The 17,001-nt window shown below is 37.0% G+C and overlaps 2 protein-coding genes across 5 annotated transcripts; one reads left to right on the top strand and one right to left on the bottom strand.

The window, feature by feature from the left end:
- The first annotated feature begins 371 nt into the window (after positions 1-371).
- LOC144960778 (dnaJ homolog subfamily C member 4-like) lies at positions 372-16,227 on the top strand. 3 transcript variants are annotated; one of them, XM_078894117.1, is made up of 2 exons: positions 372-498; positions 3,477-4,704. In XM_078894117.1, the coding sequence occupies exon 2, from the start codon at positions 3,663-3,665 to the stop codon at positions 4,413-4,415; it is 753 nt and encodes a 250-aa protein (XP_078750243.1). In that variant the 5' UTR covers positions 372-498; positions 3,477-3,662; the 3' UTR covers positions 4,416-4,704. The 3 variants fall into 3 exon arrangements, with proteins under 3 accessions (XP_078750243.1, XP_078750244.1, XP_078750245.1); XM_078894118.1 differs by lacking the exon at positions 372-498 and adding an exon at positions 16,097-16,227 and having other exon boundaries at positions 3,515-4,415; XM_078894119.1 differs by lacking the exon at positions 372-498 and adding an exon at positions 14,927-15,057 and having other exon boundaries at positions 3,515-4,415.
- On the bottom strand, positions 5,989-13,000 carry LOC144960775 (uncharacterized). 2 transcript variants are annotated; one of them, XM_078894113.1, is made up of 6 exons: positions 12,947-13,000; positions 8,853-11,095; positions 8,442-8,522; positions 7,863-7,931; positions 7,323-7,418; positions 5,989-6,538 (listed from the first exon to the last, which is right to left on the bottom strand). In XM_078894113.1, the coding sequence occupies exons 2-6, from the start codon at positions 10,497-10,499 to the stop codon at positions 6,419-6,421; spliced, it is 2,013 nt and encodes a 670-aa protein (XP_078750239.1). In that variant the 5' UTR covers positions 10,500-11,095; positions 12,947-13,000; the 3' UTR covers positions 5,989-6,418. The 2 variants fall into 2 exon arrangements, with proteins under 2 accessions (XP_078750239.1, XP_078750238.1); XM_078894112.1 differs by lacking the exon at positions 12,947-13,000 and having other exon boundaries at positions 8,853-12,405.
- Positions 16,228-17,001: the final 774 nt, after the last annotated feature.

Here is a 17,001-nt window from a genome sequence, read left to right as displayed (position 1 = left end):
CCTAAGAGACAAAGAGTGCCTAAAAGTTCGCACAGTTAACATTCATACTCATATCCAACATATGCACAACACAATGTGCATAACTATAAACTCCAAGAACTCCAACATATTCACACACAGCCAAACAATTACAATACAGACATGTTATATTTTGAGCACATATACAGTACAATCTCTTCTAAACGTGCTCAAAGCTTTAGCCAATAGCTGTAGGACGAGACATGACGCCTGTTAGTCAATATTACTTTTTCCAGACAGAGATAACGCTTTTAACGGATATATACAAGTTTTACACCTGAGTATGGTGAGAGAATCAACCCTGGATCATATGAATTAATAATAATTTAAGCATTTAAAGGATTTGATATAATTTCTTTGGTGTCTAATTGTAACCAATGTCCGCAGGTGACGTAATTATCAAGAATGGCGGCCCCCTTGTTGCATAAACAAACACAGATCATAGTGAATAAATGTAAACACGGGCCGTCTGCTTCCACAGTAAGTCTTTTTGCTTCTTCACGTTGGTGAAAATTAGGTGTTAAGTCGTTTCAGTTTCAGTTCAAGGGACATTAATTTGCCTTAAATCTTCCATGCCACAATTTCTGGTAGGGGCATCTAAATCTAAACTTTGGCAGACTTTGCGTGACCTTGCCCAGACTCAGCAGGTCTCGGCCTCGGTCTTTTCTTGGCACATTTTAAATATAATAAAATGAAAATGTACAAAAATTGCACGGCATTGTCTAAATGACTACAGGACACAGACGACCCAACTCAGTCAGACTGAATATCCCTTTCATTGTTACATTGAAGTGGTTATTCAGAGTCGACTCTGGATAACTGTAGGCAGTTATTCAGAGTCGACTCTGGATAACTGTAGATAGATGGTTATTCAGAGTCGACCCTGGATAACCATGTGTACAGATTTTTAGAGCCGAGTAGCCTATCGAATTATCGAGTTGAGTTCTTGCGAGATGAGTTTCTTTCAATTTGATACCAGTTTACTACGGTTATTTTGTGACTTTGGCAATTTTAGTGCCAAATTCTTAAAACTTGGCGATTTTTCAACTTCAGTCGCTTATAAATAAGAATCTTTAATCAATTGCAAAACATATTCCATCAACAAAGCAAATTTAAATTAGCTTATAAACAACCATTTCTTAAATCGATCAGCCAAACTTATTATCTCTTTATTATCTCTCTATTACCAAATGATATCTATAAACGTAATATGAAGATAGATGGAGAGAGAGAGAGAGAGAGAGAGAGAGAGAGAGAGAGAGAGAGAGAGAGAGAGAGAGAGAGAGAGAGAGAGAATTAATGAATTGATTTTTTTAAAAATTGTTTTATAATTAGACACAAGTTGTAATGAATTCTATTAACAAATTCAGAAAAAACAAACAAAAACAAAAAAAAACTTAAAAAGGAAGAAAAAAAAAGACACGCTTATAAACCTTATAAAATCGTCAAATGAATGTATTATTATGTTACAGCTAAAAAGTACACAAATATTTACACCCATTTGCTCCATCCCCTTCCCTTTCGATCATCTTCTCATCCATGACCACCATGTGTCTTGTGCTGCCTTTGACATTTGGCGCCAGCGTGTCTAGACTAACGTCATAAATAAAGGATGTCACCAAAATTCATGCAAATGAGCAGAGGTGTCAAAAAATGATAGAAGGCATATTATTGTTTCCCCCCCCCCCCCCCCCCCCCTGAACTACCACTGAGCAGAAAATGTTTGACATGACAAAAAACAACGAACATTTATGAACAAATCCTAAAATCTCAGAAATCCGCGGAAGATTATCATCACTGGTCCCCACTATATTATTTTTAATATTTCTTTTTTTTTGTTTGTTTGTTTTTTTTGTTGCAAAATCTCGACAATTTGCAAAAAATTGCAAATTTTGCGGCCGCAATGCAAATCACCGATGCAAAAAACTGCCATGACAGAAGAGACAAGAAAATACCAAAAAGTAAAACGATTTTTTCCCGTAGGGTTAAACAGAGATGTGAGAGAAGAAAAAAAACTAGAAAAACCGTGTGGTTGGTAACTGGAAGTTCATCACTCATAACTGTCTACAGTCAGAGTCGACTCCCCGACTCTGAATAACTGTAGACAGTTATTCAGAGTCAACTGTCTACAGTTATTCAGAGTGGACTCCCCGACTCTGAATAACCCTAGTCAGTTATTCAGAGTCGACTCTGAATAACCGTAGACAGTTATTCAGAGTCGACTCTGAATAACCGCAGCCTTGTTACATTGTGTGGTTTCCAAGACCAAGAAAGTACCGCTGCTATCGTCTACCCGGCTACCGAGTGAAGTGGAATGAAATTATAGGGAGTTTATCAAAATATTCACATGTAATCTTGCACTTGAAACCAATGTCATATGGAAGAGCTAACAACACTGATTACAAAACAGTTTGAATTTTGTTTCTATCTTGATTAGAAATGTAGTTATGACAGTTCAAGGTCTGAAATTTCAGAATGAATTTTACCCCAAAATTACCATGGGAAAGGAGTGATCGAAATGGCTGTCGGTATAGTTATTGCCAGAGATGTGTGCCAATAAAGAAAAACGATTATTGCCAGACACCTTTCTCAGTGTGTGAGTTGTCAAGATTTATAACTATTTAGAACTTCTTATCATAATTAGACCTTTAGTCTTTAGAATGTGAATACAACGGATAACAATAATAACAAATATATCTAAATATATATATGGGAAAGAAACTAGATGGTTAAAAACGATCACTATTTCTCTGAACGATCCAGGAAATAAACTTGATCTCTAATTCTCAAATGCTCGGCAAAACAATGCTGTAATCTATTTTTCCAGAATACTCCGTAAAAGTAAAATAAGGTTATGGTTATACAGACTCCCAATCCGAATAACCTTTATGTTGAGGGGGCAAGTTTTTGTTCTTCCTCTTTATTTATTGTTTGTTTGTACATACTCGCTCAAAGCACTTTTCAAGGGGTCCTTAGGCAACAGCAACACTTGACATGAAGGAAGAGACATGACGCCTGTTCGGAGAAACAGACAGCACATCTGAGCACAGGGTGTTAGCAAAAATAAAGAGGAAAAAAATTCAGGTTTTGTTTAACGCAAACCAGTGCTTGAAAAATGATTTAGCACATTTTTAACGATTTTTAAATATACATACATCTTTAATAGGTTTCAATGTGTCCACCATTTTGTGTGATCTGTATTTTGATGCGTCACTCAAGTTTTCTCCAAGTGTTTTTGAGCATTTCTTTGCTGACTGATTCAACTGCCATCAGTACACGTGGTAACAACAATAAGACAAACTTAAATGTTTTCTTTATGAACTGAAACGAATTTCACGATGCTATCTTTAGGGAAGCCGTGTAAAATAGGATACACACAGTATGGTTTATTCATTTTAAAAGATGATCTTTTTGGGGGAAAATGTAATAATTTTTTTATTTTTCCCCAATTCTTTCAGACTTCAGAGCAACAAAGATACCCACGTCCACCTTTTCAAACAGAATGACTCGGATATACAGAATGGCCTCTCCCTCTTGATCAGATAAAGAATGTTGACAACGATGACGACGTACCTCACACGCACAATGTGCCAAGATCATATATGATCCTGTTGTTTTGTATCATAGTTTTTATCCCATAAAACATGTACAGCATAATTTCCTCAGCAGGGGGTGGTGCCCTTTTCATTTGCAAAGCTCACAGACCGCTGTGTTTTCTACGTCATATCTGTTCCAGTCCACCAAAATTGACTCCAAGATCTAAAAATAGCAAATTAACCCATTATCAAATTCTTGGACTTGAGAAGGACGCCACGTCTGAGGAAATACGAAACGCCTTTCTTCGACTCTCTAAAGATTACCATCCTGATATTAACTCTGACGACCCCCGGAATCATGATAAATTTGTAGAAGTCAACGAAGCTTATTCGATTCTCAGCAAACCTTTGCTGCGTCGTGAGTACGACAGTGAGTTGTTACTTAGATCAAAATTGTATAATCCTAATATCCCACGTCAGTATCCTGATGGTCGAACCAGTCACTTCTACGATCCACAGTTTTATGCAAATCGTGACAGGTCACAGGACGCCTATTATGCCAGTAAACCTTATTACGGAGTGAAAGGAGTTCCAAAAGTTTCTAATAGAGCAATCGTCTATATATGTATGGCTATTGTAGTGATAGGTGCAGCATTTCATTTCGTCGTCGTGAAGACGTTGTCGGATATTCATATTGAAAACTTGAACGCCCGGGATAAGAGAAATCACCAGATTTGGATGGATGCTAAAAATCCTGACAACATTCCAGAAAAGATTCAACTGATGAGGATCAAAATAAAACAGGAAGAGGAAGAGAAGAGGAGGGAAAAAGGCGTGGAGGATAAGAATGATGACAAATAGGTAGTTTAGTAATCCTTGTTGAATTTGTTTCCGTCGTGTCTATAGACATAACTTTTCTTACGTTTGGGAGAAATTCCATATTTGGCCAGTACAAATCATCCCTTGACTATCGATCAATTAAAATGACCCTCATCCATCTTGGCAAAAATTCTCAAACCTGAGACCTCGTGACATTTCAGGTTTGGGAGTTTTGGCCAAGATGGGAATGGGAGGCATATCAATGCTTGAACTTGAAGGATAAGTTTTGGCCAAGATGGGAATGGGAGGCAGATCAATGCTTGAAGGATGAGTTTTCGGGTCAAAATTTTAAATAAGCACTTTTTGCTTTTTTTTTTTTTTTTTTTTTTTTTTGGTGTTATTTTTCCAAAACTTTTAAGAACCCCCGGGTTTTAGAGTTTTTGATGAGATGGGGGTGAATTTGATCAATCTGTATTTGAAGATCGAGAGATTGGGATAACCTTGATTGAACCATTCAAGGGCTCTGCCATTAGAAGCTGCCAGGACCCCTTGAGCCATAGGAACCCCTGTTGAGTATAAGTGCCTTAATTTTTAATAATAAAATAAGATAACATTTTTAAATTTAGATTTTTATATAATGCAATATCCACTAAACATGCTCAAAGCGCTTTACAAGGGGTCCCTGGCCAACAGCAACACTTAACATGTAGGATGGGACATGGCGTGATATTATTACAATTTTTCGGACAGACACAGCGCTGTTAATGGTCAGGTACTCATTTTACACCTGAGTATGGTGAGAGAATGTGAGTAAAGAGTCTTCTCCAAGGACTCAATGATGCACTGAGCGAGACTCTAACCCTGGACATTCCGATCCGAAAGAGAGTTTCATACCACTAGACCACATACCTGCATAAAGATGATTTGTTGGAGGAGTTGACAAAAAAACCAAAGCAAAACAATAAACAAAGAATAATTGTCAGAAAGTTTAGGACGTCATTGATTGTTGTTTAATTTGTCTGCTTGTTGAAATGGATGGAACGAGATTTGGTAGAGATTACAAGTCACTTCTGTCGTACTCTGGGGAAAAAACCCATATTTTAAAATTTGGCCAGAAAACTCGTCCTTCAAACATCGATCGATTTAAATGACCCTCATCTTGGAAAAATACTCTCAGTCCCAGGTTTGAGAGTATTTTTCCAAGATGAGGGTCATTTAAATCGATCGATGTTTGAAGGACGAGTTTTCTGGCCAAATTTTAAAATATGTTTTTTTTCCCCAGAGTACGACAGACTTCAGTTCAGTCTCATGCTATGATATTATTTTATAGATGAGTCAGTCTCAGCTTAATGTACCATTTTAGTGACAAAGAGTGAGAAATATCATTTTGAATCATAGGCTCTATTTGCTATCCCAATTTTAAGATTAAGGTCATATTTTGGCACTCACAACTTCCTGAGATAGTGTGAACAGTATTTCTTAGTAATTCATACATAAATGCACTCTGTGATGCATGTTACTGTGACATTATTTTCCTGCTAGTATCTCTTTAACAATGATAAACAAAACACATACAAACACTGAAAAAAAGAAATAAAAGACACAAATTTCTGTGTAATGATAAACATGAGCATAATTTATTACAAAAAAGGTTGATTTTGAAGGTTTTTGTGATGCGTGTTACGTGACATAAAATAGTAGGACTCAATAGTCATCATTACATATCAATTATTTATCAAAACCAAAAGCAAGGGACTATAATACAACATACTAATTCATCTGAAATTGAAGCCTAAGCATAGAAACTGACTTGCTTATAGTCAATAATTTTATCAAACGTGATGAACGTTACATGACATTAGGAAAACGTGACTCATGTTACAGTGACAAAAAGTTAGAAAATGGAGGTCATGTAACTGAACTTGAAAGGTAAATAGACATTAAATATGCCTCAAAAGGTTTAGAAATGAAATAATTTCATCCCTACACAACAAGAAAAACTCTTTGAAAACCTGAAAAATTAAATGCTGTGCTACTAAAAGCTGTTAGGATAAATGCATATTGAAGCAGTCAAAAACATGTCTTGAATGAGAAGACCTTTGGCTATCATGTTCAGAATCATTATTGGGTGCTTGGTTCTCGCCATCTTCGGGATGAGGGTCAATCTGAAATGGACACAAGCAATAATTTATAAAATCAGTAAGATTTTACTGTTTTAAAATAGATTGTCTTCATAAACACATAAAGGTCCTCTTTTAACGGCTGTTTTGTGAAAGTTATGGTGCTGGACCCAGGGTTTTCATATTAAGTCAGCCCTCTCTAATCCGGACTTCTATAATCTGGTTCCCTCTATAAACTGGCTGATTTTCTGGGAACCAATTTAGTTCTTTATGTACTTATGCAATTGGTCGGCAATTCTGTAATCCGGTTAATTCCTTAATCCGGACAAATTGCAGAGAACCGAGGTAGCCGGATTAGAGAGGGCTGACTGTACATGTACCACCTTTTAAAAAATTCATAACATTTTTATTTATCAATATTTTCTGCTCATGTTTAATAAACAAAGCATAAATGAGTAAAGTGTACAATGCAAAAGAAACAATGTGTTCATCTTTGTACTTTCACTGTTAGAGTGGTGTGAACAGTGAAAAAATGAAAAATTTTAAAAATCCTATTACTATTAGCAAGATCTGATCAAACATATTAAAACCGATATGAAACGACACAATTTAAACAAATAAACACTTGAAACCAGATACTGGCACATTATACAAAAACAACAATATGAAAACAAAACTAACAACATAAAACTGGTGATGAGCAGGTGCCCAGGGTAGGACTCGAACCGAGCTTATTTAGAACACTAGCCCAAGACCACACTGCTAGATTACTTACAGCAATCTTGAAAAAAGAAAGAATAGGATTAATAATAACTAAAAGGGCAATTACCTGAGCATCATTTGTAACAGGCTCTTCCTGTTCCATCAGATTTACAATTATATTGCGCATAAACTCTGTAGTTGGTGATGCTCCTTCGTTATGTTCCTGAAGGTTGAAATAGAAAGAGATCGTTGTGATTTTCTAATTTGTAATTATTTTCTAATACAATATACAACATAAACATGAAAAATAACGATAATTAAACTGTTTCATTTAAATGCGACATATTTTGAACTTATTGCTGCCTTTTAAGCCAAAAATGTTCTTTCATACGAATAATCCATCTTCATCATCTAATTCTTCCTCTTCGGTACTTTACTAAGGTAGCCCACTGTTTTTAATCTGAGGACGTTTTTAATTAAATCAGTTATTTTCAACCTTCATATTGGATAAATTAATATCTAACATCATAATAATCTTTCTTCAATATTGATTTTTAATCACATAGCGACTAGGTGTGAATGTCACTGTTACTGTTTAGTTAATGCTCTCTTGACTGTCCTGACTCACCCAAGCTCCAAATCTTCTACCAAAAAAAAGCAAACTCACCTCTGAAACGACATCAACGAGACTGGCAAAGAAGGTTTGCATCTCAGGGTCATCTGCTTGGTCCAGATTCTGAAATAAGATTTTTGAAGCATTTAGACCTCACAGTACAGAACATAACATGGAAAATTAAGTAATCATTACATGCATCATTATTGATGATATTAACTGTCATGAATCTACGATCTTCACAAAAAGAAAAACAAATTCATGGCACTTATTCAAAGGGAGATGTATAATTTATCTCTATTCTAAGAACTGCTAATTGCTAATGGAGAAAAGAAGAAAAAAATATGTTTCAATTTTTGTTTTGATATAAAAATTGAAATAAAATACCCTTTATTATTAATTATCTCTGTGTGTGAGTAGGGGGGAGGTTGGACTGTATCCCAAGGGGAGACTGCCTATCCGTTCCTCCGAGTGCAGGTGCTTAAAAGTGTTAAAAAATGTGATGAACAGGTTTAGGGAAGGACTCGAACCGAGCTTATTTAGAACACTAGCCCAAGACCATACTGCTAGATTACTTGCAGCAATCTTGAAAAAAGAAAGAATAGGATTAATAATAACTAAAAGGGCAATTACCTGAGCATCATTTGTAACAGGCTCTTCCCGTTCCATAAACTCCACAACTGTAGTTGATGGTGACGCTCTATCGTCATGTTTCTGAAGATAGAAATGGAAAGAGATTGTTGTAAATTTAATATGGAGAGAATCGCTTTGGAATGATGGTCAATCAATATTTATCAAATATCTGGGTATAAGTATAAGAAAGTAAAAACATATCTACATTTTGAATTGTAGCGGATGATAACCAGTTTATCTTTATTTATTTCTCCATACTGGAATAGAGTCTAATTATTTAATTGTGTTTTCAAATGTAATGGGAATATTTTCAATTTTAATAATAGATTTTAAAATTTGTTTTTAATTATTGGGTACTTTCAAACATTAAAACACATTTTAGAGTGATGTTTACAATAACGGTGTACCCACCTTATGTTTAACCTTCAGCTCGACATCCATCCATGGTTGAACATGGGAGTTGTTGAAACAATTCTGATCAGTTTCGCACCCATGACAAAAGCAGCTTAAAGACCTTACTAGGAGCTTGCGGGCACCATTGCTCTTTACATTGTGGAGATTTCTAGTGCCTTTCACCGGGTACAATTCATCCCTGTCCTCTCTGCTTATTTCAGCGCTCTCCACCAAAATGAAATTCCTCCGGTAATGGCAGCATACGTCGTCAATATAATCTGGTTTTACTAAGTGAGTTTTGCAGAAAGCAAAGAAATCAATAGCTGACTGTACAACAACCCGCCTTGATTTTACAGCCTGTGTAACTGTTCTCTTCGTAACAGCGCTTTCCCCATCGCATGCATTCTTCCCATGCCGAGAACCAAAGAAGTTTCGCTCCACATTCCTAGCCCATTCATCCATTTGTGTAAGATCACGAAATGCATCTTTGCATTTGTATTGTGCTCCGCATCCATCTGTCCATTGAATTATTCGTTTAAAAACGTAGCCTTTCGATGACAAGTGGCCATACACCTTGTGGGAGAAAATGCGGACAGCCTCTGTGTCGTGCTTAAGGTCATCACTGACAATGGTGATGACATCTGTGATGATCTTGTTGCAGTCATGGCAGGAGTAATAATTGACAAACGGATGGAGGGTCACTTGCGAGTAGCTCCAGTGTGCGCTTTGTATCTCATCCTGTAACAAACATCTATAATTTTCCGCAAAATCAAGGACAGAAATGCAGGATTCGGCTGGTGGGTTGGCTCGAACCTGTGCAAATTCTTTTAATTGCCATTGTGCCCTGAATTGGTGCAATGGATATGACTCCATTTCCTTTTCGAATTCTTGTATCAGCTCCTGAAAAGTAGCAGACTTCTCTACCAGCATCTTTTTCTTAGTCTGTTGGTTGTTCTCCCACTTCTTCCACGAGACGGTCAACTCTTGTCCTTCCAATGTCAAGTAGCTGTGAAGTTTTTTGGACCCACATAGCAGACAGTCCCCCGTTATGCAGTCTAATTTACTGAAGCTTCCTCCATCTTCCTCACAAAGCATGGCCCTGCAAGCATCCCGGTTACTCCTCAATCGCTTTGAAACTGGGATATACATGTTGATGGTCTTCAGCATCAGCTGGATGTTTTCACAAACTTCACACAGGCACTGGTTGAAGATCTCTGACTTGGCAAGTCTTACATTTTTGGGTCGAAGTTTCTTAAAAAGGCTTCTGCTTACAGGCATGTCAACTTTCGACTGATATAAGGTGTATAAAACATCAAGTGTATCTTTTAAAACAAAAACTGGCATATCATTTTTTACTTTGTTCTTCTGGGATAACTGTGTTGAATTCTCTGGAGACAGGTAGAAATCTTTCACTTCGTGATGCCGCTTAACTGTTCCAGTTGATTTTTGCCGTAGGCAGTCCACATCCTTCTTCTTTATCAACCTGTAGAGATAGGTATTGTTCAAACCAAATACTTCCGCTGCCTTGCTCCTGTTGTGCTTGGATTTCTTTAAAATTTGCTTTGCAATGACTCTCTTCATATTCCGTTCCAATTTTATTTTTATGCCACTGTCTGAATCATGCAAGGGAACTGTAGAACCCAATGTCCTCATGACACCTCTCATTACTGCACTTTGCCTTTCACGATCAGCTGGGAGACTGTTGCAGACCTTCCTGATCGCCCTATACTCACTTCTCTTTGACCACTTTTGCGGGTTGTTGTTACTTCAATGTTGGAAGGTTGTTCCTGGAGTATTTTATTCCTGGCCTTCTTATCGTGATAGTAATTACGGCATTTCTCCCTATGCCTCCTCCACTTTTGAGGTGTCCACTGACTCCTTTCCTTCCTCTTCCTCTCCACATTTAACCTTTTTTTATCCATCTTTTGTTTTCTCGTTAGTACAGGGGTATTCTTATTTGGTGTAGTGAATGAGTTGTTTTCTGCCTCAGCTCTTTTTCTTTCTGTGTTTACGTACCCGTTCCCTTGTCCTTGCTTTAATTTCTTCTGCTTCTTCATCTGTGATGAGATCTTTCTTTCTAAGACGGTATAACTGATTTCTCATGACATGTTTCTCTTTAGTTAAGTTATAGTCAGCCCGCGACTTTAGCCGTTCTCTATAATTCCTAGACCTCTCAGCTGATGTCATGGGCACTTTCTTCACAGGTCTATCGTTTGCAAGAAGTTCATCATCAGATTGTTTAGACAATCGTATTCTTAAACCTGAAAAAGACATATAGATAATCTGTGAAAACAAATCTAGTGTCCGTGAAAATGCCACCCAAGTTTAAAGAAATGGTTCTCTCAATCACATTTCACAATTACAGACAAGACGTGCAGCTCAACTGTTATAACTGAACAAGAATCCCCCCCCCCCCCCCCCCCCTCTTTTTTTTTTGCTTCTGTAAAATCTGGATTAGAAAATCATACAGAGTTTGGCATTTTCAGAGATGGCAAGTGTGTAGTGAGTCTTAGACTACTTGTGTCATAAAAACTATCTGCAGCTATTATTATGTCCAAGTAACGTTGAGCCACAAAATTTCACATTTCTTTAAATGTATTCAATGTTGAGAAATCTAGCCAACATATTCAATATATACCACTCAAAATTCTTATTCATAGTATTCTGACGAAGAATGTTAGTAGAGCCATATCGTAAGGAATCTGTAAGAACAGGGTGTGGCACTTGTTACTCGTGACATCAATAGAATCCCATTTCCATAATGTCCAGGTAACATGAGTCACAGAACTCATTACTTTTCCAAGATTTGAGATCTGATTTAGATCTGAAGAGAAACTGGTTGATCCCTATTTAAATCTAAAACTGTTACTAAGTTATTCCAAATGGCATTTTAGATTATAGTCACACAGAGTAAATATGGTTGAAGTTATTAGCAAAAGTGTAGCACTTGTTACTCGTGACATCAATAGAAGCCCATTTCTATAATGTCCAGGTAACATGAGTCACAGAACTCATTACTTTTCCAAGATTTGAGATCTGATTTAGATCTGAAGAGAAAGTGGTTGATCCCTATTTAAATCTAAAACTGTTACTAAGTTATTCCAAATGGCATTTTAGATTATAGTCACACAGAGTAAATATGGTTGAAGTTATTAGCAAAAGTGTAGCACTTGTTACTCGTGACATCAATAGAAGCCCATTTCTATAATGTCCAGGTAACATGAGTCACAGAACTCATTACTTTTCCAAGATTTGAGATCTGATTTAGATCTGAAGAGAAAGTGGTTGATCCCTACTAAATCTAACACTATTACTCACATATTCAAAATGGCATTATAGATTATAGTCACACAGGTGTAAACATGGCTGTAGTTATTAGTAAAAAGTGTGACACTTGTTACTTGTGACCAAAATATAGCTTTACTCTATAATGTCCGTGTAACGCTGAGACACAGAATTCAAGCAGCACAGGTTAATACAGCTGGATGAACGTACATAGATCAAGAATCTAATTTAAAGATTAAAAGGAAAATGTAATCCTTAAAAATATTGTGATAAAAAAACAAAAAACAAAAAACCTTAACGAACAAATCACTTGTTTGAAATATTTGTAACACATGTTACACTGTGACATGAATAAAATTATGATTTTGTAACAAGCATCACGATAACATTGCAAATATTCAATAACCCTTAAACAAGTTTTATCATGTTGTGCCAATGCATACCACATCGTTCAAATGATCAAATGCATTATTAAAACCATTATAGAACAATCAATTATTCACTCTTGCAATGCTTTGTTAAAAATAATAACACTATTATTATCACCGTGACGCTCGTTTCTAGAGACATGAATTACTCTCATGTCTCATCCTCAATTGCTTGAGTCCAACTTCAAAGACAAATGGCTTAATCGTAGTCTAAGAACATTCAAAACAATCTGAAGCAATCCCGAAATATCAGGATAACTTCTCGTCATCCATCAAAGTAGAAAAGATAAATAATAAAGCAGATATATTGTATGTATTGTGATGCATGTTACATTTTTCAGAAAATGTGACTCTCGTTACACAAAAGAAATAATTGGACATGACACTTGAAACACTCACCTTCCCTCTTGGTGCCATCTTGGAAAGAAGTGGATTGTTATTTTTACATCCGGTGACTTAAAATGTGGAATCGAGCGGAAGTATCGAAACAAATCCAAAACGTGACTTAATGAGAGGAAAACGCTCGCATGTTACATCGTGACATTAAAATCGGTATTGTTGCTTTTCAGTGTCATCAATCTTTTTTGTTGAGTATTTTGCATTCACTCAGCAATTGTTTCTGTTATTATTTTGTTTTCACAAAGCAATGGTACCAAACCGGCTGCATTACGGTCAAATGAATGACCGCAGCTACAGTCATAAATACATGTACGTTTGTGACATTGACTGTAACGAGCATCACAATTAATTTTGTTGTGTTCTGTTTCCAATTGTGTCAACACATAGAAAAAAAAATGCGTTTGTAGTGTTCTTTCATACAAGGTTGTTGAATTAAGTGGGGAATTCCCACCTAGCTTAGATTTTAATAGTCTGTATTATTGAACCAAAGACCTTCGTCGCTGGAGTGTTAATTTTGACACATACAGATTTGCTCATTTCTGATATAAAAACCCTCTATACTCTCCAAAAACGCAGTGGATGGTTAAATGCTTTCTCATACTGTCTCTACAATGCATTCATGAACGCAAACAGTGTTCATTTCAGGTCTGAGAAATGGGGATTTAAAAGAGTACTCATTTACTTATATGACAATTACCAATGGTACAGTAAGCTGAGACTGACTCAGATATAATATTGTTGTTGTTCAATGTGATATACATGATTTATGATATGCAATGTCAAAACTGTTTATAAATAATCAAGGTCATGATAATATTATTCCCTATGTTTTTTTTGTTGTTTCTTTTTTAATATTATTTTATTATTTACAAAAAAAATTTCGCATTTCACATTTTACTTTATATTTTGTTTTCATTCTTTTGCTTTACAAATGCAAATTTTAGACCATTTTCCGCAATGCAACGCCAATTATTTTTTTTTGGAAAAAAATGCAAAATTTACGGTTTCGGGAGAGAGAGGGAAGGGGGAGGGCGAAGGGAGGGGGGTGAGTGGGAAATTTTTAAATAATTGCTTGAAGTTGAAACAAAGGAAAATGGAATTTACAGCCAGAATGTGTGACCTGGGTATAATCTAATTTTATTCATGCAGGAGAATGAGCATTTTCCACACTAAACTTTTATATAGCGCAATATCCATCAAATGTGCTCAAAGCGCTTTACAAAGGGTCCCTGATCAACAACAAAACGTAACATGTAGAACGAGACATGGCACAGTGTCTCGTCTTGTCAAAAATGTCAAGCGATGTTTAGCATGGTCAGCGACTGGATGGATGGGTTTCAGTTATTATCTTGGAAAATTCTGGTACTGCCAGACATTGTGTCCTTGTGTAAGACATTTAACACACGGTATCTCACTCAACTCAGGTCTGAATGCAGGCTGCAGGCAGTGACGGATCATGTGAGAGTGTTGGTATGAAAATAACGTCTAACTGACGATGGATACAGTATGAAATGGAAATATAGCTCCATATGGTGTGCTGGGGAAATCTATAAAACATTATGAAGCGCGTCGAATTAAATAAATAAAGCTTTTATATAGCGCAATATCCACTAAATCTGCTCAAAGCGCTTTACAAGGGGTCCCTGGCCAACAGCAATATTTAACATTTAGGACGTGAAATGACGCCTGTTAGGTGATATTACAATTTTTTTTTTTTGGACAGAGACAACGCTGTTAATGGCTAGGTACTAATTTTACATCTAAGTACGACGAGAGAATGTAAGTAAAGAGTCTTTTCCAAGAACTCAATTTTGCGCCGAGCGAGGCTCGAACCCAGGACCTTCCGATCCGAAAGCGAGTGTCATACCACAAGACCACACAGCCGCACGTTGAGCATGGGACATCCGTGGAAATGCTCTATATAAATATTTATATTTTATTTTCATTTATATTTATTTATTTATTTATTTATTTACCAAGGTGCATTTGTTGCCAGGTCTGATAGCCGAATACACTTATGGGCCTGTTCCAACCTTGTACTGGAGTATATGGGGCAGCGTGGATCAGTGGTGCGGTCTTTGCTTCGTACCCGGATGGTACCTAGTCCAACCTCCACAGTGGGCAGGGATGTACGTACTTACTGTGTCTTCTATCCCCTTATATCTGTTTTCCAACATGCTTTCTGTCTTTGTCTTGGTATGGGATTGCTTGGTTTTGTCCCAACTCTGGCCGGAGTCCTTGGCTGGGAGGGAAACAGTCAAATGCATAGTTATTGTTTTGGGAGATGATATTTTTTTCCTTGTAAATCATCTCTCTGTTATGTATTATTATTTTTATTTTGAATGTATAATGTAAGCATTTGAGTGTGTTCCTCTTTGTTGGATTTTGTGCTTGTGTCCGGATGAGACTCATAGGTGATCTCAAACTAAGTACTTTGATAGTGTGCTCTTGGAATCTACGTCTGATCCCTATTTGTTCCCAGTTCCCCTATGTCTTACTTTTTCTTGGGTGCTGTATTTGTAATTCTAGAACTTTTTACTATCCTATTTTCTTACTTTTTACTGGCGCTGATATGACCTAAAAGTGTTGAAAGCGCCGTAAAACCCTTAAAAACAAAAACAAACATAGCCGAATACACTTATGAGCCTGTTTCAACCTTGTACTGGAGTATATGGGGCAGCGTGGATCAGTGGTGCGGTCTTTGCTTCGTACCCGGAAGGTACCTAGTTCGATAACCCGCAGCTGCGTTGTATGGCCTTGAGCAAGTCACCTCGCTCTAGCTTTGCGGCGCTGCACTGCGGCTGACGCCTGGGTTATTCCAGTCTCCCTTTTGATTATGCCCTAGAGACAAATTTCCCCTATGGGATGAATAAAGGGTATTTTATTTCACGTTGGTTTGAGAATATTTCCGGTCTAGTGAGTTGTCTTCAGTCATGGTCAAGTAAACAACAGTGATCCCATTAGTTGAACTCTTGAATACAACTCACAATTTGTGGCCAAAGACTTGTCATTTGGGGGTTAGTTTACGAAGGTTACATGACTCATCAGTATGAATCTATGTCTGTTTATTCAGTCTTCAGTGATTTGTTGTCAAGGACGTATTTTAAACTCTGGAACTCATTGATTAACTTCCCTTTTTTCATCCCCAAGGGAGAATTTGGCTTTCTGGTCTATTCCAAGGGAAGACTGGAATAACCCAGGCGACATCCGCAGTGCAGCGCCGCGAAGGGAGTTAGGGCGAGTTGACTTGTTCAAGGCCACACAACGAGGTGGGTCGTCGAAATTGGTACCTTTAGAGTAAGAAGCAAAGACCGTACCGCTGAGTGACGCTGTCCCACGGTAATTAATTTTAGATGAGATTTGAGATGTTATATAAGGTAATGTTGCATTTATTATTGTTTTTATTGAAATTAAAGTTATTTTCTTTACACTACGAGTCATCTCAAATTGCTGAGTTATTCATGATAATTTTATTCCATTTTGTGTTACACGCTTGTCACTGGTTGGGGTCTTATGACCTCCCATAGTGGGCAGGGTGGCACTTACTGTGTCTTCTATCCCCCTATATCTGTTTTCTTAGTTGCTTTCTGTCTTTGTCTTGGAATGGGATTACTTGGTTTGTACCCGAAACGTCCATTGTCTGTATCGTTCCCATACAAAGCCTCTCCATTTTCACTCTTTCGTATGGTTTGTATTTTGTCTTTTGAGATCTTTTACGGCATTATGATGTTACGACCTAAATGTATTAGAAACGCCGTAAAACCCTTAAGGTTAAAGACACACACAACCTTGGCAGGGTTATTGCGTGTGAAGTGAGTGCTCTACCAGTTGAACTATCGGAACCCCCTTGGGGCTTCTGGTACTGTCAAACTATTCACAATCGGTGAATTGGTGAAGATTTTTCTATTCCTTATTTGAACCAGTCCCAGTCCCAGTCTCAGTCCCAGTCCCGTTGTCTTGATTTGATTTTTCTATTGCGTTTTTAACTACAGTGTTTTTTATAATGAGCTTTTATATAGCGCAATATCCACTAAATGTGCTCAAAGCGCTTTACA

Source organism: Berghia stephanieae, chromosome 15 (assembly GCF_034508935.2).
Source record: "Berghia stephanieae isolate SIO BIC M18660-M18661 chromosome 15, UCSD_Bste_1.3, whole genome shotgun sequence".
Taxonomy (NCBI): Eukaryota; Metazoa; Mollusca; class Gastropoda; order Nudibranchia; family Aeolidiidae; genus Berghia; species Berghia stephanieae.
This window is presented reverse-complemented; position numbering and strand designations above follow the sequence as displayed.

What these genes read in the sequence shown, in the direction of transcription:
- LOC144960778 (XM_078894118.1), top strand. Translation starts at nt 3,663, where the DNA reads ATGTACAGCATAATTTCCTCAGCAGGGGGTGGTGCCCTTTTCATTTGC.
- LOC144960775 (XM_078894113.1), bottom strand. Translation starts at nt 10,499, where the DNA reads ATGAGAGGTGTCATGAGGACATTGGGTTCTACAGTTCCCTTGCATGAT. An exon ending in TCGTTGATGTCGTTTCAGAG is followed by an intron (nt 7,419 to 7,862) that starts GTGAGTTTGCTT and finishes TTCAACCTTCAG; the next exon opens with GAACATAACGAAGGAGCATC. An exon ending in CTGTTACAAATGATGCTCAG is followed by an intron (nt 6,539 to 7,322) that starts GTAATTGCCCTT and finishes TGTCCATTTCAG; the next exon opens with ATTGACCCTCATCCCGAAGA.